This window comes from Dama dama, chromosome 26, assembly GCF_033118175.1.
Source record: "Dama dama isolate Ldn47 chromosome 26, ASM3311817v1, whole genome shotgun sequence".
Taxonomy (NCBI): Eukaryota; Metazoa; Chordata; class Mammalia; order Artiodactyla; family Cervidae; genus Dama; species Dama dama.
The window spans coordinates 21,808,021-21,831,083 of NC_083706.1; the positions used below are offsets into that span (position 1 = coordinate 21,808,021).

General features: G+C 36.3%; 1 protein-coding gene across 4 annotated transcripts in view; it reads right to left on the bottom strand.

Moving 5' to 3' along the window:
* Positions 1-23,063, bottom strand: part of PTPRK (protein tyrosine phosphatase receptor type K) — a 611,833-nt gene that overhangs the window by 257,523 nt on the left and 331,247 nt on the right. For all 4 annotated transcript variants that reach the window (XM_061130449.1, XM_061130448.1, XM_061130452.1 and 1 more), the window contains exon 6: positions 13,647-13,821. In XM_061130449.1, the coding sequence (XP_060986432.1) occupies positions 13,647-13,821 (175 nt within the window). The remainder of the gene's footprint in view (positions 1-13,646; positions 13,822-23,063) is intronic.

Consider the following 23,063-nt stretch of genomic DNA (forward strand, 5'->3'; position numbering starts at 1 on the left):
ACCATCCATGTTGAATCCCAAACACCTCGCTTTCCATCACTGTGATGTATCAACCAGTCTGGTCATGGTAACTACTTTTTAACAACCCTGCACAATACAAAGAAATGTCAAACCTGGTTGGGGTTTTAACATAGAATAATTAATGGCAGGTGGGAACTCTTTATCCTTAAGTAAATATTTTTAAATGACCTGATGCAGTGAGTGACATTCTTTGAGGATTGAGAGATGCTGCTGAACAGGAGCCTTAGAAAGAAAAACCACCTTCCTTTCAATGCTTTAAAAAATTGATGTAAGAAAAAAACATATCTAGGAACATTATTATCAGGGGCACTCAAATTCTGAAGAGCAGAAAAAGTGGAAAAGTCTTTGGAGAGCTTGCTTTATTTCTATGAAGTACAAAGTTTTTACAAAGAACAGGAAGATTTTCACTTAACAGATCATCTCAAACCCCAAAAAAAGCAATATATGTGAAGCAGCAGGGAGAAAGTATTTACACATACTATATCTCACATATGCTTATTCTGTATATGAATAATGTATGAATAAAGAAAGACATTATATTTAACCATGTCAGGACTCTTTTTCCAAATTTTCCATTTAATTGCATACATCTGCTTTTATCCTAAGTTTAGCAACATGAAAAATTCTAATAATATTGGCTAAAGACTCTGAAATGGAAGCTTCCAAAAGAATTTCTATACACTAGAATTTCTCTACACTGTCTATTTAATTTATCTTGTATTGAATCTCTGTTAATAACCTTCAACTAGCTGAAGCCTTTTCCATATGCCCAAAGATTTAAAACCTGTCTCTCCAGTGACCCAAGCAGGAATTTACAACTAAAATGACCATCTATGCTATCAAGTAAGTTCTACAGGCATTCCAAACCTTTGTCCATACTACTATATTTGACCTAGTATCCCAGGCTGACTATTCCATCTTTGGTCATTTCACGATGTTCTTAACATAATCGCTCAACTCTGACTTGTCCTTTCCAACACAGCCCTCCTTAAGGCTGTCTTACCATCTCAAGTGTTCAAGATTTTTAGAGCCCCCTAAACTTACTCCCTGAAAACTCATTATTCTCCAAACCATCTCTCATCCTAGTTTTCTGAATCAGATGTGAAGATATGAGTAACCTACTGCAAAACTCCCAAAAGTTCCCAGATCAAATGATAATAATTGTTCATATTCTTTAGTCAGGCATTCAAATTGCTCCATAGTTAGGCCTCAAAGAACAATTTCAGGGTCACATCAGACTTCCCTGTGAAACACTGTGTCGTGGTCTATATGTAACAATAGCCCTCGAGAGCATGTCTTTACCTATATCACACCCTCTGCTTGAAATGCTCATATTTATATTCAACTATCCAAACCCTACCCATCCATCACTGGTAAGATGGATGTCTGCCTCTTCCACAGCTCATTCCCTGACTGGTAAAGTCAAGAATGAGGCTGCCTCCTCTGTCCTACACATTAAGACCATGCCATTCATATGGCACTTTACAATCTATGCTGTGTCTGTTTCTTGAACAATTACTTGATTATATCAGCTGGGTACTGGCCATGGTCCTGGCTATAGAAATGCAATAGTAAACAAGCAAAAGGGAAGAGCCCTTGACTTAGTTACTTGAGAGGTGGAGGCAGATGTTAGGAATGCAATAATATACTGAAGAAATGTGCAGATGCACTGCGGACAGAAAACGCCTGGGCCCTAAGGCTGAAGAGAGCGTGAGCAAGTGAAAGCAAGTCAGGGCTGCTCGAGTTTGGTGAGTAAAGGAGAATCTGGACTGGGGAGGTGGGCAAAGCCAGATGACAATGGGTCTTGGAGATTGTGATGAGACATCTGGAACTAATACTGCCTAACCAAGAAGCCGTAAGAATCAGAAGAGCAGTCAGTCTGTCAGCTATTGTGTGAAGACTGACTCAGAGGAGGCAAGTGCTCATGGGGGGAGACCAGTGAGCACTCTTTACAAAAGTACAGTAAAAAGCTCACAGATACAGAGAACAACTAGTGATTCCCAGATAGCTCAGTTAGTAAAGAATCTGCCTGCAATGCAGGAGACCCCAGTTTGATTCCTGGGTCAGGAAGATCCACTGGAGAAGGGATAGGCTATCCACTCCAGTATTCTTGGGCTTCCCTTGTGGCTCAGCTGGTAAAGAATCTCCCTGAAATGAGGGAGACCTGGGTTCGATCCCTGGGTTAGGAAGATCCCCTGGAGAAGGGAAAGGCTACCCAACTCCAGTATTCAGGCCTAGAGAATTCTATGGACTGTATGTATAGTCAGTGGGGTCACAGAGTTGGACACCACTGAGTGACTTTCACTTTCACTTTCCCTGACTACCAGTCTGGAGATGGGAGGGGGAAGGGGCAAGACAGGCATATGGGATTAAGAGATACAAACTATGATGTACAAAATAAGTAACAAAGATATATTGTACTACACAGGGAAATAAAGCCATTATTTTGTAATAACTTTAAATGGAGTATAATCTATAAAAGTATTGAATCATTATGTTGTACACCTGAAACTAATATATTATAAATCAATTAAACCTCAATAAAAATAAAGTCTCAGCACATAGAAATTTTTCCTTAATTTAAAAAAAGTAAAAAGCACAGTAAAAATAAAATGGTGATATGGATGAAAGCAATGGCTCTGATGGCAAAGTGCTGAGCACCCAAAGGATATGTAGTAAAACTCAGAAAATGAAAGAAACAGTTTATTAACATATGTATATCTAGCTGCTATATTTCACCCAACAATGTGAGTATATTTCAGACCACTGTCTTGTACAAATATTTGTTCTGCACATACTAATAGTAGGTGTTACAAAAAGATCTTTTGAAAACTTAGAGCTAAATACTCTGGAGAAAAAAATATTATAAAACAAAATCAATGAATTTTCTTTTGTACTGGAAAATAACTATCATCTGACTTTTAAGTATTTTGGAAAAAACTGAGAGAAACCTGAATAAGATAAGAATGTGAAAGTATGCATGTATTTGAGGGGAAAAAGAGAAAATCCAGGTGGAGGAAATAGCAACTCTAATAGTACAATGGCAGGAGTATGCTTGCTGTGGATTAAGGAGGTGAGTGATGGAAAAGAAATTTTGAGTGGTATCCAGAGCATATTTCATTTAAATTCTTTGGACCAGAAAAGCACTGTGATTTTTCTTTTTCACTAATGTGAAGGAAATTCACTGGAGGGGGTAGCAGGTAAACTAAGAATAGTAATGGTTCTTTCCATATGCACATGATGATGATAGAATATCCAAGTGGCAATTAGGAAAATGTAAATAACCATGTGGGTAAAATTTCTTCCTAACAGTGGTACAGGTAATTATTCATTTGTTGTTTCTTTGTTGTTTTAACACAAGGACAGATTCTGTGCCATTACAACTAAATCTAATTCTGAATTGCACAACACTACAGAAAAGACAACAAAATATGTTCTTTGTTGAGGGCTCAGAAGGCGGAAAGCAAAGCAAAACAGAGTTATCATCTAAATTATATCCTAAAGTTAAATACAACCCTGTCCCTACAGCCCATGAGAGATAAGGCCGCTTCTGTAGGCCACAATTTCTCTAAAATGAACATCAGAGCTAAGAGAAAGCTGTATAAGGAGAAGTTGTAATGGATTTATGCCCTGAGAAAAGCTGCTCATACTTTGCCACAATTATTTAATCTCTGTCTAGTCCTCAGCCTCTAAATCCTCATGTTCAACATTAAAATGTTATATTTTTTCTTTTTTATAAAAACTAGTTAACTATGAACTAAACACAATCCATGCACAGAATTAACAGAACATAAATGTTTATCTGTACCTATTTGTGTTGACCTTCGACTGTTTTTATTTCTTACTAGTCCAAATGTTTCTCAGAAAAGGAAATAACATGATTTATATTAACCCAGATGGAAAGGAAAGTTCTTTCTACAGTAAAAATACGATAAGCTTTGCTGAATAAGTTGGTTTTGACTGATTTACCTGATATTTACTTCCACTTAACATTTCATCAGTGGTTTCTGTTTCCGTGTATTTCCTAGTTTGTGCTTAGAAAGTCAGGTTCCTGATGCCATTTCACTAGTAAGCAGAATGTGGATTAGCTTGTTTTTAAAAAGATGTGAACATCTAACTTGTAAACAGTTTATGTTAACTGAAAAAAAGTTTAACACTGAAACATCTGTCAATCATACACTGGTTGGGAAGCCTGCTATTACTGACTCTAGAAGATGAAGTGGTGGAAAAGTGGAAGAAATTCAAGATCTACAATTAATGGAGTCCAGTCCAACCACACCACTTATACCACCATCGGCACACACATATCACTGAAAACTATGAATTATCTCTCTGCTTTGATGATTTACTCCAGTCTATCAGCTATAGAGCTTCAGTTTCACATTTGATAAGACTCTCATAGTACAAATTATATGCCACATTATATACCAAAATAGTGCTTAATAAGTTTGGTAAATATCCATTGGTATATTTTCTACTTATTGGAGGATATTATTTTTCCCTCTATAAATTAAAAATCTGACCAAAATCAAAGTCAAAACCCTGTGCCCAAATATTCAAGAATTCAACATTCTCCTATACAATTAATTAAATTATACATTGCTTGAGAGCTGAGATTACATCTGAGGTTTCTTAGTAATTTCCTGATGCCTATTATAACCAATTTAGTGAAAGTGAAGTGACAGTGAAAGTCGGTCAGTCATATCCAACTCTTTGCGACCCCATGGACTATATACACAGTCCATGGAATTCTCTAGACTAGAATACTGAAGTGGGTAGCTCCAGGGAGCTACCGGGGATCGAACCCAGGTCTACCACATTGCAGGCGGACTCTACCCGCTGAGCCACAAGGGAAGCCCAAGAATAGTGAGGTGGGTAGCCTATCCTTTCTCCTGTGGATCTTCCTGACCCAGGAATCGAACCGGGGTCTCCTGCACTGCAGGTGGATTCTTTACCAATTCAGCTATGAGGGTAGCCCCTCACCATTTTAAGTACTCCATAAAGGCTGTTAGTTGACTTTTCAATTAAATTACAAATTGACTTCATTGCCTCCTTTTTGGTTTGGGCTAAGAGAAAGAAAAAGAAGGAGCAGGGAGGGGAATATAAATTACAAAATCTGGGACGTTTACATATATTCTTCAGAAGAAATATTTATCACAAACTCCAAGAAAATAGAATTGAGAGGCTCAGAAGAAAAGTGCAGACCTATAAACAGTGCTCTGAAATCAAATTCCCTAGAGTTCAACAGGGGGCTTCCCTGGTAACTCAGATGGTAAAGAATCTGCCTGCAATGCAAGAGACCTGGGTTCAGTCCCTGGGTTGAGAAGATCCTCTGGAGAAGGGCATGGCAACCTACTGCAGTATTCTTGCCTAGAGAATCCCCACGGACAGAGGCGCTTGGTGGGCCACAGTCCATGGGTCTGCAGAGAGTCGGACATGACTGAGCGGCTGAGCACACAGAGTCCAGCAGAAAGAATGATTTGGCACACAGATCATCCTGTTAGCTCTTTGATCCTCTTAAATTCTTAAGAACAAAGTGCCAACGAAAGCAAAGCCCTCAAAGACACATTCCAAAAAAAACCATGATCAGTGCCTCAACGGCTAAACATTAGACAGAGCTCTACATCTGATTCACCTATGCAAACACACTCAGAAATTCTTTGAGAAAGAAGTCTTATTGCATTTTCATTTTTAAAACAAACAAGAAAATAAATAGCATGAAAATCACTGCTCTAGGGAGACAATGCTGTACTCTGTCACTTTCAGCAAATAGCACAAGGGAACATGAAGGAGGAGAAAATTAATAGGAAAAATTATTTGTAATAATGGAGCACAATAGTGGATAGAACAGTGTTTCAGTAATAAAATACTACCTAAAATAAAGGACATCCAGTATCCTTTTGCTCATTGAGAATTTAAAAATGTTCCAGACATCTTGTACATTGAATGGAATCACCTGAATTACAAGCAGCTCCTATGGATGAGAGGAGACTCCAAATACTCCTTTTATCTTACTCAAGGGTACCAATATAGCGTTTTTACACATGCCACATTTGTGGTCTCCTCCAAGTTTGACACATTTGGTATCCCCTGACTGACTGCAGATATCTCCCTAACGCAGGGGCAGTTGGGGAAAATTTGTATGTGGTTTATACTTGTGTTCTTACGCTTAAACTGAATTTTCCAAGATAACTCTTAAATTTGCTGTCAAGTTGACTAGTTTTTACAATAGAAGCAAAGAAAAGGGATTTTTAAGTCACTGTTAGAAAAAGAATCTATACATGAATTCAAGAGTCAGCTTGAATGAAAACTAACTGTGCTATGAAAACTAGCTAACAATCAGCAGTGTGTGGTATTAAAGAGAATGCTAAAGGATGCAAGCTAGAAATTCCATGGCTTTTCAACCACCAGCTAACAAGAGTGTTAATAAGTGTGTTTTCCACTTCTCAAGTGCCCTTGTTTCTATTATAAAAACAGTAAAATGAGAGCGTCAGATATGATTTTTAACTGATATATACAATAGACTACAACATGTTGGTTAAATCAAGATTGTCTTTCAGGTGAGAAAAAATCCATGCTAAACAAAAAGTACCCTCCTAGTTCATATAAGACTGGTTCAGATACTACAAAAAAACAAAGAGCCATCATCTTTTCCTCTATCCCAGTAATCTTCCCTCCATAGTAATCTTCCTATTCCCAGTAATCCTAGTTAAGGCAGGGATGTAGTTCATCATTCATTCCTTATATCTTTAAGAGTCAGCCCCACTGCTCTGACTTCAGCTACATTTTATTTATGAATTTTTAGAATAGTATCACTTATATTTATGTAAAAAATATGCCAAATGCTGTAGCAAACAAAGATGGACTAGACAGACTCTAATGGAACATAAACTACACATGATTACAATAAGGGTAGAATCTGAAAGGTTCAAATGCAAACTTAGTGTTAGTTTGGACAGCTTTCCTTCACAGGAGTAGTGGGTAAGTTGTAGAGTATGTACAAGCAACTCCATTAACAGTGCGTCATTCCCCACAAAGTCCAATTTTCTACTGTTCCCTGACTTGTTACAATAACGCCCTTCTCCCACATTACCAAGTTCCAAACTCTGCACGTCCTTCAAGGTAAAGTTGTACCTTTTGTGAAAAACATCCTCAGTTCCTCTTTTATGTGAATAGAATTATGACTCCCTCTGAATAACAATGATTTCCTCTGCAGTCCCACTTACAAAAGTCCTCTACTGGTCATTCCAGTCGTCTCTCCATATGCAGTCATGCAATCTTTGATATGTGTGAGAGGTGGTAACCTTTGTATCCCCATGTGGATAAGACCAAAGGATATGGCTATCCTGTGACCATCAAGGGACCCTGACTTAGCCAAAACTATGAACTCCAGAGTGAAGAACAGGAAAAGAACCTGGATCTCTCACGATTAAATGAACCAACCCTGAAGCCTATCTCTGGCACCTTTCAGTTATAAAAGTCAGCAAATACCCTTATCTTTAATTTGTATTGTCCTGCAAAGCTTTCACTTTTCACTTTCATGCATTGGAGAAGGAAATGGCAACCCACTCCAGTGTTCTTGCCTGGAGAATCCCAGGGAGGGTGGAGCCTGGTGGGCTGCCGTCTATGGGGTCGCCCAGAGTCGGACACAACTGAAACCACGCAGCAGCAGCAAAGGGAAATACCAACAACAATCCAAAGTCCTTATGATTCCAACACTGAAAATTTCAGTGTTTGCATTTTGCTTTACAGCAAATTGCTTTACAGGGCCACCTCCACTTGTACATGTGTCGACAATCACTTCATTTTACAGCTAGAGGTCAGTGGTATTCATTAGGAATAGATAACAGCATTAATTGAATATGTATGTCCAGCAAATTTTAATAATGGCTATTACACACCACTGAAATGTTGTCTAAGCAACAACAAAGACATAGAAAAGACTTTGCCTTTCACATTAAAGAACTTCAAAAATGTAATTAAGAGTTTCACAGATAGAAATAATAGAAAAGCACAGTTAACAAATGGGAATAGAAATTGAGTGTCAGTTGTAGCAATCAGAATTTTATAAAAGTTTATTGTGGGTCAGTTGGCTAGAAATTTAGTTACATCTTTGATTCAGCCAGGTGGAAAAGAAAGGAGATCAAGAATGAGACTCTGATTTATGTCTGAGGAGGCCTTACAAATAGCTGAGAAAGGAAGAGAAGCTAAAGGCAAGGATAAAAGGAAAGATATACCTATTTGAATGCAGAGTTCCAAAGAATAGCAAGGAGAGATAAGAAAGCCTTCCTCATTGATCAATGCAAAGAAATAGAATGGGAAAGACAACAGATCTCTTTGAGAAAATTAGAGATAACAAGGGAACATTTCATGCAAAAATGGGCTCAATAAAGGACAGAAATGGTATGGACCTAACAGAAGCAGAAGATATTAAGAAGAGGTGGCAAGAATACACAGAAGAATTGTACAAAAAAGAGCTTCACAACCCAGGTAATCATGATGGTGTGATCACTCACCATCCTGGAATGCAAAGGCTGGTAGGCCTTAGGAAGCATCTCAACGAACAAAGCTACTGGACGTGATGGAATTCCAGCTGAGTTATTTCAAATCCTAAAAGATGATGCTGTGAAACTGTTGCACTCAATATGTCAGCAAATTCGGAAAACTCAGCAAGGGCCACAGGACTGGAAAAGGTCAGTTTTCATTCCGATCCCAAAGAAAGGCAATGCCAAAGAATGTTCAAACTAACACACAATTGCACTCATCTCACACGCAAGCAAAGTAATGCTCAAAATTCTCCAAGCCAGGCTTCAGCAATACCTGAACCATGAACTTTAAGCTGTTCAAGCTGGATTTAGAAAAGACAGAGGAACCAGAGATCAAATTGCCAACATCCTTTGGCTCATCAAAAAAGCAAGACAGTTCCACTTGCTTCTGCTTTATTGACTATGCCAAAGCCTTTGACTGTGTGGATCACAAACTGTGGAAAATTCTTCAAAGTAGGGGAATACCAGACTACCTTACCTGCCTCCTGAGAAATCTGTATGCAGTTCAAGAAGCTACAGTTAGAACTAGACAGGGAACAATGGACCGGTTCAAAATTGGGAAAAAGAATACAGCAAGGCTGTACATTGTCACTCTGCTTATTTAACTTATATGCAGAAAACATTATGTGAAATGCCAGGCTGGATGAAGCACAAGGGGGAATCAACATGCCAGGAGAAATATCAATAACCTCAGATATGCAGATGACACCACCCTTATGGCAAAAGGCAAAGAAGAACTAAAGAGCCTCTTGACGAAAGGGAAAGAGGAGAGTGAAAAACTTGGCTTAAAACTCAACATTCAGAAAACTAAGATCATGGCATCTGGTCCCAACACTTCATGGCAAATAGATGGGGAAACAATGGAAACAGTTAGAAACATTTATTTTGGGGGGCTCCAATATCACTGCAGATGTGACTGCAGCCGTGAAATTAAAAGATGCTTGCTCCTTGGAAGAAAAGCTATGACCAACCTAGACAGCATATTAAAAAGCAGAGACATCACTTTGCCAACAAAGGACTGTCTAGTCAAAGCTGTGGTTTTCCCAGTAATCATGTAGGGATGTGAGAGTTGGACTAAAAAAAAGAAAGCTGAGTGCCGAAGAATTGATGTTTTTGAACTGTGGTGTTGGAGAAGGCTCTTGAGAGTCCCTTGGACTACAAGGAGATCCAACCAGTCCATCCTAAAGGAAATCAGTTCTGAATATTCATTGGAAGGACTGATGCTAAAGGTGAAACTCCAATACTTTGGCCACCTGATGCAAAGAGCCGACTCATTAGAAAAGACTCTGATGCTGGGAAAGACTGAGGGCAGGAGGAGAAGGGGACGACAGAGGATGAGACGGTTTGATGGCATCACCGACTCGATGGACATAAGTTTGAGTAAGCTCCAGGAGTTGCTGATGGGACAGGGAGGCCCGGCGTGCTGCAGTCCATGGGGTCACAAAGAGGCGGACACGACTGAGCGACCAAATCAAATTGAACTGAACTGAGCATTTCACTGTGTACATGTACCACATGGCAGAAACCAACACAGTATTGTAAAGCAATTATCTTTCAACTAAATTTTTTTAAAAGAATGAGAATCTATAACATAACAGACTACAGGTGGTGCTTTTTATCTGAAGTTTATAAACACATGTCAATGTGTATTTCACATTTTTTACACTTCCATCTTGTAGAAACACTGAGCAAAACATCTGCTCTTCATTTCGTCTCTGTAAAATCTTCTTTGTCAATAAAGATTGGCTTCCACAAACTGAAAATGTTATCATTACTCAAAATGATCTGGAAGCAAAGCTAAAGTCATGATAAAGTATATTCTATTTCAGCATTTTTTTTTCTTCCTCTGTCTGTGGGAACACAGAGATCAATACTCTTCAACATGAGAATTCTGCAGTGAAATTTTCATTTGTAACAAACAGCAACCAAAGAGCCTTAAGCATGCCCTGTCACTTTCAGTTTAGGAGAAAATGCACTAATAAACTCTTACCCTTGGGTCATCTTTGACAACAGGCAATACTATGCCAGATCTTATTAAAGACTATTCGTATCACTGCCCCAAAAATTTCCTTTAAAATTACCATCTTTTTTATCCATGTAACAGGATGTCAGCTTTGAAAGTGCCAATGAGAGACAAGACTTGTCACCATAGTTAATTCTCAGTGCTATTTCAACACCAGGAGAGCTGACCCCAAAGGGTGTATTTTGTGGTTAGCAATATTTATTTGGTGGTTATTGAACAAACAAGAGAATGTATTGTTTCATATTAGCTTTCAAATCAAACTCCTAGCAAAGTATCACCTGTAAGTGTTAAATATACATCAAAGTAAAATATATGAAAAAGAAAAGGAACAGTGCCCAAACTATCAAAATGTATTTCTAAAATGTAAACAGATTCTGGATAGTACACTCACAGCACCATCATATCTTTACTCAACAAGTACAATATAAAATGTAAAACAAAATACAGGTTAAATGGCAGGAACGTCATAAAAAAACAAAAAGGAAAAAGGGGAAAGAAAAATAGCTAAGATTTTCTATGAAATTCAGAGATACCTTTTATAAATGTTATTGAAATAATTAGTTACTTCTCAAGTAGCACTCCTAGAATAGCCATAATATAGATTCTCTAAGCAAAGAAAAGCAAGCTCTGATAAAATCTACTTTTCAATTCATATAAACAAGGGAGATCTAATAATCCAAAATAAGTCTCTTTTAAAATAAACAGGCACTAAATGCCTATCTGAAAGAAGGAAATTTACGTTTAAAGGGAGCACCTGGATAAAGCCTTCAACTCTACCTTTTATAAATGTTGAATACATCAGAGGCCACTTCTTCAAAAATTTTTGTATCTATAGATCTATATTTATGCCTCTCTCTATATATATGGGTCAGGACGATCCATATATATATGGGTCAGGATGATCCCCTGGAATAGGAAATTGTACCCCACTCCAGTATTCTTGCCTGGAAAATTTCGTGGGCAGAGAATCCTGGAGGGCTACAGTCCCTGGGGCCACAAAGACTCAGACACAACTGAGCAACTGAGCACACACACGCACGCGCGCACACACACACACACATATAAAACGGTAGGTTAGTCAAAAGCACTCGAGCTGCATTATTAAAAGCTACTGTCTCCGTCAGTGGCTGCATATCATGAACGCACATACAGCCTCGTGAAGATACAGCGAGCACGATGACTCAAGAGCACACCCACCTTATATCCATAGCATATTAATCACTCTGAAGATTACCCAAGGACACCTTCAGGCTTTCCAAAGGTACCATCAGGCTCAGGCGAGAAGGATGCAGGAAAAGGGCTCACCAAAGATGAATATACAAACATATACGAATATATGTTAAATTGTTTACCTAAACACTGGAGTTAAATATTACCATATTTTCTTGTTAGAATGAATTGGGGCTGTGATTTCATGAACGAAAGCATGTGCTATAAGGTGACTCTGGAGCTATAAGCAAAGTTTTATTTATAATAGAGTTCTATCCAATTTACAAAGATAAACTTTTCTTTTTTAATGAGCTACAGAATCTCTCAAGACAAAAGCATTACAAGCAGCTAATAGCATTATTTAATAATGTTAATGTGAGATAAAGCTTTGGTGGAAAGGAATGAGCCCAGCACCAGGAGTTAAGAAACATGGAATTAAATTCTTGCTCAGCCAGTTATTAGATCTTTGTGGCCTTGGGCAATTATCAAATAGTCTGAATTTCAATTTTCTTCTGAAAGTACTAAAGGTTAAAGTATTAAAATCAAGTAAATCTAACAATGAAATAATACACGTAAGAGACATTTGATGTTAAGCATTATAAAATGTATTAACTTGAATGTGGATTATCTCGTTTTCTCCTTCTAGCCTCTAAGCTCTGACACTTGGTTTGCTCTCTGCCTGGCGATCCTTCTTTTTCTCACCCCTGCCCCTCAAAACTACAACCTTCATCTGAGCAACTTTTTCTCAACTTTCAGATTCTATCTCAAAGAAAGTCAATGACAAAGGCCTTCCCCGACACCTCTGACAAATCTCAGTCCAGATGAAATGTTTTTGTTAAAATCTGCCAAACTTCTCCTTGAAGAGACTTATATGGTTTATAACTATTTTCACTTGTTATTATAAACAATTGATGCATCATAATCTATTCATCAAAAGTTGCTTTTCCTCTAAATTTTCACATGGCTGATGTCCTCATTTTTGAAGGATTCAGCTCAGTTGTCATGTTCACAAAGAGGCCTTCCAGATCATCTTAACTAAACCATCAATCCCCCTCATTTCATGTATTTATTTTTATTCATAACACATCCCATGATGTGATACTACAATTTCATATATGTTGTGCCTATTATACCTCAGTGTTAAGCTACATAGGGAAAAGAAAGTGAAGTTGCCCAGTTGTGTCCAACTCTTTGTGACCCCATGGACAATATAGCCTGCCAGGCTCCTCCATCCATGGGATTTTCCAGGCAAGAATGCTGGAGTTGGTTGCCACTTCCTTCTCCAGGGGATCTTCCTGACCCAGGGATCAAACCTGGGTCTCCCGCACTGCAGGCAGACTCTTTACCATCTGAGCCACAAGGGAAGCCCTACATACATAGGGGAGGGTCTTTGTATTTTACTAACCATTGTATCTCCACAACCTAGAACAGTGAATTACATAGGGACTCAGTCAATGTTCAATAAATGTAATAGACATTGTGCACATGTACTTGTTTTTCCAGTATCCGTTAAAGAAAAGTACCAATATATCATAATCCCTCACCAATCCCTCTGGTAGCCTTAAATTGATGGCAAAATAAAGGATTTACATATGTTTAGCCCTGTTGGAGTATTAAATAGATTTCTTTTGATAAAAATCACTTAACTGAAACTTGCGTGATACAGTATATAACAACAGTCTTATTTTGACCTTAAGACATTCTCAAAACTTTTATAATGATATGGTTTTTACAGTGATTTGAGATAAAGAGCTCTAGATTTAAAAATCAATCCAAATATCTACAAAAGTTGCTTCTGTTCTAATGAAGCCATGCAATTTCATGAAGTGAAAGCAATTTTACTTTACCTCTTACAATAAGTTGAGCAAAATTGGACACACCAGAACCTCGTTCTGACTGAGTTACACAGCGATACAAATCCTGGTCAGTTTTTGTCACTTCTTGCAATCTAAAGGAAGCAGCAAATCTTCTGTGATTGATGTTCTTAGTCTGAGCCACAGGTATATCTTCACCATTTCGTCTCTGTAAACAAAAACCAATCTTCTATAAAACAGGGTTTTAACATTTCCAGAAATTTAAAGCATCTTGGCAACCAACATCTGTGATAACTTACTATTTGTTAAAATTAGGATGAAAATATCTGTGTAGCCCCACAAATTTTCACTGTTGTCTTTCAATCACAAAACGGATGTAATATTGGTATCCCTTAAGGGGTATAGTGCTAAACTATAATAGTAATCTCAGTTTTCCATAAAATTTCTATTAGCCCAGAATATATGAATTAGCAGAACAGATAATGGCTTCTTGGCAAATAATTCACTGCCATCTCCCTTCTCCCAGGCTTTATACATGTAAAGTCTTCTTTTAGCCCTTTTACTGCACTTCATGTGCTTAATAGGTTTGTCCCTTTCAGGAGACTAAGTCCATGGTCGATGCATCTCAGTATTCTAAATGCATAGCATGCAATCATGACAGGATGACTATAAAATACTAATGAATAATTTACAGTCAAGCCAAAATCTGTACTCTTTACAAACTTTTATCTCTTTGGCATTAATGACAGCCAATTTATACCATTTAAAAGAAGTAATCAAAGGAACCTAAAAGTTAAAAGCATATCTGTCAACTTTCAAAATGAACTATTGGAAAACATATTTATAATATCAGGATGCCTCACACAAGACCATAAAGAATGTGGTTGACAAATTCAACTATAATAAAATTGCTAACTTCTATATATTGAAAGATATCATATATAAAGTGAAAAAAGCAAGCCACAAACGATGATAAGATATTTGTCATGAAAATAACCATCAAAGATAAATAGTCAGGTTATGTAAAATTCTCCTACAGTTCAATAAGGAAAAAGACAAATAATCCTGTCAACAAATGGACAGGCTATAAAGAGAGAAAATGTGTGTGTATAATAACCATGAAAAGAGATCCTCAGCCTAAATTTAAAAATTCTTTTAGTCAAAGATAGCACAAAGGGCAAAGAAAAGCCACAACTATGAAAGATAAATGGCCATGATCCTCATTCTCACTTCTGGTAGGTAAAATGCTAAGTATTCTTAGTATCCTTTTACATTATTTGATGTATAATCTCATCAAATAGTGTAAAATAGAATAGTAAAATTACCCGTGGAAGTGTACATGGTTAGTCATGTTAGAAAATTATTTGCTACTATCTAGTAAAGCTGAAGTTGCATAAAACATAGAACCGAACAGTTCCATTTCAACACTTGGATCACCCTTTCATGTGTGATCACAGATATGTACAAGAATGCTCAACTCAGAATCATTTGTAATAGTTAAGTATGGGAAACACCCCATAAAATATATCTGAGTAGTGGATATATGAACTGAAATTTATCCAATCAGTAAAATTCAACATGGCAGTTAAACTAAGCAAACTAAAACCAGTACAGTCCTGGTAAAAAATGTAGAACATCTCCTATATTCCTCTGAAATATATGTTTAAATCTAAGGGGAAAAGTTGCTTAGAAAAATTAAGAGACAAAAATGCAAAATGTCAGTTTCTATTAAATTAGAGTGGTGGGCATGTAAGCGGTCAATTTTTGTTTTTTTATAAATGTTTTTGAATGTTTGAAATACTTTGCATTTTTAAACAAGTAAATAATAAAGGAATTAATTAATAAGTTTTAAAATGTTAAAATCTACTGTATCTTTAACACTCTTCTCTATATCTGAAATGATATATGCATGCATATTATCTTGTATATATGCATGTGTCTGTATACGCTTATATACCTGCAGATAAAAAGTCCCAAATTTGACATTGGCATTTTTCATTCATTGAGTGTTTTGTTAATTCTTTGTTCCTAACCCACAAAGAGTAAGAGCAACTTATACTCACCAGCCCTAAAATATAAATTCATAAAACGCAGCCTGAATTCTCCCTATAAATCACATAACAAACAAACAAAAAAACTTTATGCATGCAAATCTCAACCTGCATTTTTTCAGTTATCACATTATTTAATATGAATTTTCCAACCAGAAGGCAGACCATGACCCAGCACTCATACAGCTACCTGCCCTCACCTCATCTCCCCTAACTTACACCTCCAGTGATGCTCTCCATCGTCCACCACCTTTCTTACTACCAGTTACAGTTCTCAGTTCTTCCTTCGGCAAGACCAGTCAACTCCCACGTCCTACCCTGCCTTCTAAATTATCTTACTCATGCACAAACACACTCACATCTTTTAGCACCGTCTTTCAAGATGGATTTCAAAATCTATCTTCTTCTGTGATGAGTTTACCCTTAATGTTTTACTCTTAATGATGATTATGTCATCTTTCCATTTTCATTGTCAGTCATCTCACAGTAACACTTTCCTCCAAACTTTTCCCAAAGGAAGGCACGGTGTTGTCTACTTTACCCTCTATCCCAGTTCCTCACGTGCAGACCGCTCTTTCACAATCCCACTCAAACAACCTCTCAACTTCTGGAATTCCCAGCTTGTGCAATGACTTCCAATCAATTATCTACCAATTATCAATTATCAATTATCTACCTCTCCACCATAGTTCTGTGAATATTCTCATGATCCCAAAATTCACCTAGGCCTCAGCCACACTCATCAGCTTCACTACTACCTGGACCCTATGCTAAAATAGCTTTCTCAATCTGAATCACAATTGTTGGTGAGATTGTCTCCTAGTCCTTCAGTCTTCTGCACTGTTAGTGAGACCTCACCTTCTGACCCTAATTTACTTTATAAGCAGCGATTTCAGAAATTTTCACTAGCCTGGAAGAATTCCAAGTTTTTAAAAACTTTCCATTGTTTATGTACTGCCAATATAGGATCTACTCTATTTCTTTGCAACAGTTACAAGAACACTACTGACTTCTGCTGGAATCAGTCATTTGCTCTTAAAAAATCTGAATTACCCAACAATGGACACCAACAACTCTTAGGTATTCCTAGATGATGCCCATAATGACATGAGCTATGAAGTCAAACGTGTCCACTCAGCCTCAAGATCACATTTGATCAATTTAAACATACTCTTCCACCTGCCATCTCCACTGAAACTGTCATGAATAGGGTCTCAGAAACTCAGAGATTATCATAAAAATTTAATCACCAGCATTTCTACCTTGAATCACTCCTATTACATATTCTGTACCTGTCCTTTTACCTTTTTGTGTACTGAAATCATCCTGAAGGTAGGGTTTCAAATCTTGCATTTTTTCTTCCACAGCATCATATTATGCAATATGTTATCATTATTTTGTGGATAAAGTTCTTTGTTAAAATGTACTAAATTCATATACTAAATTCATATATTTTTTAAGATAAGGGTCATGTAAAACTTCCTTAGGCTTTCATAAATTATTATAACAAAACATATAATAATTATTAATTAAAGTGAATACTAAAGGGAAGCTACAGAAATATAGAACCTCAAGGACATCTAGAGATCATTCACACAAAGTTCTTTCTGAGCTAAACCACAACGTAGAGATGGCTGAGGGCTCTACTTAAGGTGATCACATCCGGAGATCACTATGTTGATTACATTTTGTTTGTACGTGTTTTTTATTACACTAATAAAGCTATAACATGTATATGCTTAAATAGGATGTACATTGTTTATATAATTAATGAGTATAGTACACTTAGGTGCTAATTATCTCTCAAAATAACAATAAAAATAATTTAGCCATAATTTCAGATTTTTCTTCAAAAATCACTTAATAAGCCCCTCCATGTACCTCATGTTATATTAGCTGTTATCCTGATTCTATCACTGTTCTCTATTTCAAATTTTCTGTGATAGTCATTTCCATTTATCGATTATAAAATCAAAATCCAGAAAGATCAGAAATGTGATAAATAGCCTGTTAGTAGCAAGATTAAAACTCAAAACTAGGTTTAAAGATACAAAATTTAGTAATATTTCCTCTACAATAAACCAGAGCTGTTTTTGCTTCATTTATATCACAGGTCCAGTCAAATGAGTTGATTATTTGTTGTTGAGTCTTTATCAATGCATTATATCAATGAGAAAATGTAGTCTACTACACTAGACATTGCTTTATTTACTTTATTTGCTTCAAGTAATGCATTTTATTTACTTCAAGCAATGCATTAAAGTTAAAAGTAGCAGTTTATGACATGTACATTTCAGAAATCAAAAATAATGATAACTTTTTATTTTATAATCCAAAATAATAGATCTTTGCCTGCCTACAAGGTATCAATTTAGCAGAGTAGGCAGGGCTATGAAAGACAGAAATAAGAAGTAATGGCAATTTTATCTGTATGCAGCGGTGTTCACGTAGAGTTTTCTGCCTTTATATTCTTCAGTTCCAGGCTCTTTATTCTGCTTGGAGATTTTTATGTGATTTCACCATTGCAAAACCCCCAACTCTGAGAAATACTAAGAACCACAAAATTATATGATCCAAGGATTATAACCTAGCACTTTGCTTTCTTCATTCCTCTTCTCTCCACCCCGCCCAGATCCTTGGCACGCTTTCTTATTTATTTTGTCTCTAGTACAGGTTGTTGAGACTCATCACTTACCAAGTAACTCTAGGCAAGTCACTGGAATTGCTGACTATTGTCACTCCTCTAATTAAACTAAGTAAGCTTCATCACGCAGGGTGCATGCAGTATTTATTTGTCAAGTTCAGTTCCCGGCATAAAGTAGTGTAGTGGTAATATTGGTTATTTCCCAGTATCTATTATTGCATTAGCATTAGAATCACCTGACAGATTATTATAAATGCAAAGTTTACAGAGATCACTTTAGATCTACTGAATCAAAATCTATATTTTTACAAGATCCATAGGTTATGAATCAAGATATTTCAGCTCGAGACAATTGGTCAAAAACAATCATGGAGGTCCAATTCCCATAAGCAGTTGACAGGTCGAAAAATGGGTGTGATCCTGGCCAACGAGAAATAATAGGAATAAGCCATGTTATTTCCAGAAAGATTTCCTCACTTTTAGAGAAAGCAGAGTGGGCCCTCTTCTTTTCTCAGTGTCATGAATAAAATGATGAGGATGTCCCATTAAGGAAAAACAGAACCAGGTTCTTGATCGTATATCTAAAATGGTGTCAGAAGCTTCTCACCCAAGTCTGCCCACTCTCACTCTGAGGGTGTACTACCATTTAATAAATCCTCACTTTACTTTCTTGAGAAAAATTTTAAAAATTTAAAAATGAAATGATGTCAACAGTTCTTAGAGCCCCCCACCTATTTCTGGATTTCCTGTTAATGATATGACACATTTGGTTCTCTGTTATTTCCAGCTTGAAATCCTAAAGGTAAGTATGGTATGGTTAAAATATGGAATAGTTTATTTCTGTTTCTCTTTTCAAAACTTGAGGAATAAAATTAATCTGATTTAATTTTAAATTAAATAATGTGGTACTTGGAACACTTGCAGAGATTATTTCACTCTAATGACAAGAAGAAAAATTAAATTACATTTATTGCTTTCTTTTTCACTGCCTTTCATAATGCTATGTATCTCCTCCATCCTCTTAAGAGCTGGATAAAGAGCAAGCAATTGTTTTTCTATGTTTTGCATTTAAATTCCTATAAAATAATATTTAGGGGATTGCATATAATTTGTCAGTACCGGTGCTCTTTGCAAAACTAATCTCAGTTTAAATTTGCCCACTAAAATTAAGGTTGATGTGAATCAGTGAATCATATAACAATCCAGCCAAAGACCTGAGGGTTCCTTCCTGGGACTTGTCTGCCATATGAATTTTTTTTCTTTCTCATAGGTATCATAGAGATAAAGCTATCATCATCATCATTATTATTGAACAATTAAATCAAAGAATTTTAGAAACACGAAAGAGTATCATGGTAAACAAAGATTTAGACATTTATAAATTTAAAAAATTAGAAACATTGTTACTATTTTGAGAAAAGCACTCATTTATAACCATTACAAATCATACTAACTTCAATAGATTAAACAATACGGAAATAATGTTCCTTTAGGAGAAATTACACTAAAATTATAATACTAAATTCACCACCCATTTACTACATGGTAATAAAAGGACTGAACAAATAAATGGTATTTGACACAGGAAAAGAGGATGCAAATGTTATAATTCTGAAAAAAGTAGGGTAAAAATGTGCTGGGGGTACCAAATTACTAGAATCAGGATTATTAGCCAAGCTTAACAAAAAATAAAGTCAGTTATTAAACACAAAAATGAATTTTAACCTAAGAAGCAAAGGCATCTTTGCAATGTTGGGACAAGGTGATAAATATGAGGAACCACACAAAGAGGTCATGAGTAAATAGAACTATGGGAGATGACACCTATGTTCTAGTCTTGAAATGACTATTTATTAGCTTCACAATTTCTCATTTCTTTTCAGTTCTCTGCCTTTTCATCTAAAAATGGGGACATCAATTTCTAAAGGTTTATTCAACAGAGATACTGAGAATATTAGGTGAGATAACTGTGTAAAAGTTCTAACTGCAAATTCTAATAATAACAATATTATGAAGATAAAACGATATCTAAGTGAATAATATATTTGATAATTGTGATGCTCTTTTAATGTGTCAACCTGACAAGGCTACAGTCCCAAGTTATTCAATCAAAACACTAACTAACTAGATGTCTCTACTAAGGTATTTTGTAGATGGGATTAAAGTCCATAACCAACCAACATTAGGTAAGGGAGAATATCCTAGATAATATTACTAAAGAGTAGATCAGAGGCCTCCCTGAAGCAGAAGAAATTCCACCTGTGAATAGCAACTTTAGTCTGTGGCTGAATATTCCAGTCTGGCCTCTCCAAGAGCTTGACTTACAGACTTTAACTTGCTTACCCAGGTTCCACATCACATAAACTAATTCCTTGCAACAGTACAAGAAAGTTATCAAAGATTACTGAAGGCATATCAAAAGGACTCAGGAGCCAACCACCAGCAAAAAGTGGGATGATTTGAGTTTAAAAAACAGTAGTAATTGCAGTGAATTGAAGTCCATTAAATATGTATAAATCCATGAGTTCATGATACTAAATAAAAAGAAAAAAGAGGAAGAATCTGTCATCTTTTGATGATGTTAGGAACCAACAAATTATACTGAAAACCACTAATTAAAGAAAGAGTTAAGAAGCTACCATCCCTTTCTTTAAATGAACTGTGTCACTGTATAGTCAAATAGTAGATGATGAGAAGCATGTCTTCATTAATTAAACAAAATACAAAAGAAATAATAAAATTAGAATATCACAACTGACAACTTCCAGGAGTGAATATAGACATTAAGCACCAATTGGTATCAGGATCAAAAAAAAAAAAGGAATGAGACATTTTTGTGCCTCTGGTAATCACGCTATGCACCACCTCTAGCATTGCCAGAGGATCAAACCTGAGTCTAGATCTGGCTGCCAATTTTCAGGAAATTCAAAGGAACATGTTGAACTGAAGAGGACATTTGTATGCAATCAGTAAAATGCAGACTGTGTGAAAACCACAACTCAAACGGCCTGGGTTCCTCAACAGATAAATTGTGAGGGAAAAAAGGGACAGAGGAAAGACACAGAGATTAACAGGACTTTAAAAGATATATTTTTAAAAATAGACAAGACTAATCTATAGTGTCTAACATTATATATGACAAAAATCAAAAGAAAAACAAAGGCTAAAAGTCATGATAATTATTATTTATAGGGGTAGGGAGATGACTCAGTTCTGTCTGAGATGGAGAACTTGAAAAGAGCCTCTAGGGTGGCTGGTAGTCTTCTTCATGATCTGTGTGGTGGGTATCTTACAGAAATTCATTGAGTCATAGCTTTTCCTTTTTTTGTGAGGTTTTCTCTATGTTTTACTCTAAAATAAAATAATTTTATAAATATTAGATCTTTAAATCAGACTGCTTTTCATTAAGAAGAAACCCAGCCCACTGCCAGAACCCCATATGGCAACACTGGTCATAGGAGCTCATTAAAAGTTGTAAAGAGCTTGACAGGACACACCTGCAAAACACACTGAAGGGCAGACCCGCAAACAGTCGGAGAGTGTATTACTCTTGTACAAAATAAGTAGTCAATTGTTATTTATAGATATTGATAAGAAGAAATCCTTGAGCTTCTACGCTGCCAGGCTTTCACAGATATGTTCCAGGAATAAAGAAGATAAATAAGACAAACATAAATAAAGATAAATTATAAATAAGACAAAAATAAATAAAGGTAAAGAAGACAAACAATACTCCACACATTACTCATTTATAATCAATTATGTAATCTGCAGACAACAAACTCAGAGTTTATGAATAATCAAAGAAAGAAAAGAATGCATTATATCTTTGAGGCATTGAACTTTTTATGGTAGAAAGTCACACAAAGCCAACCAAAATGACCTCAGGGATATTTAGCAATTCTAAAAATTAAATATGGTTACACTTTCTGATGGTCTTTGTGACATACATACACACCCAAAATGGAAACAGTAAAAGATAAACATTATAATCAATGATACTTGGTCAGTGATTTTACTTTAAGACCAATGATTATAATTCTTCACATGAAGCCATGACGGAAGATGTAACGCCATGAACTCAAGTAAACCAATATCCTGAGGAAAAGCAGAACTGACAAGAGTCATAGCTATTAGCTATCAAATAGAACATGGTCTTTTAAGTGGAGTAGAATTAATTATAAATCAAATTGGAGAAGGAAATGGCAACCCACTCCAGTATTCTTACCTGGAGAATTCCATGGACAGAGGAGCCTAGCGGGCTACAGTCCATGGGGTTGCAAAGAGTCAGACATGACTGAGTGACTAACACTTCACTTCAATACTTAAATAGGATAAACAGAGAAAATTAGAATTAAGCAGCAGGCTAGGAAGCATCTATCAGTTTACAAGGAGTCAGGAAAGTACAAACATGTCTGATACTCTTCTCTGATGCTAGTCCTGCTCTGCGAGCCGCAGGATACAGAAGGCAAGGTGGATAGCACCAACAGCCTTTTCATAGTTGAACTCTCCTAAGTGAAATCAGGAACACTCAGAGAGTTAACTTGGCCACAAGCTTCAAACTGTCTTGGTAAACTTTTTTAAGGCTAGAAAGAGTGAAAAGGAATGAAAACGCTTCCCCATTTTTCACTTCTGTTTAGGAAAACTCACATGCAATTATCAAGGCAGAAGGACAAACAAGTAAACAGTTGGGTCGAACGGGCAAATTAATTCTCAGACAGAAAATGAGAAACACATTCATAGACTGTCAAAAGT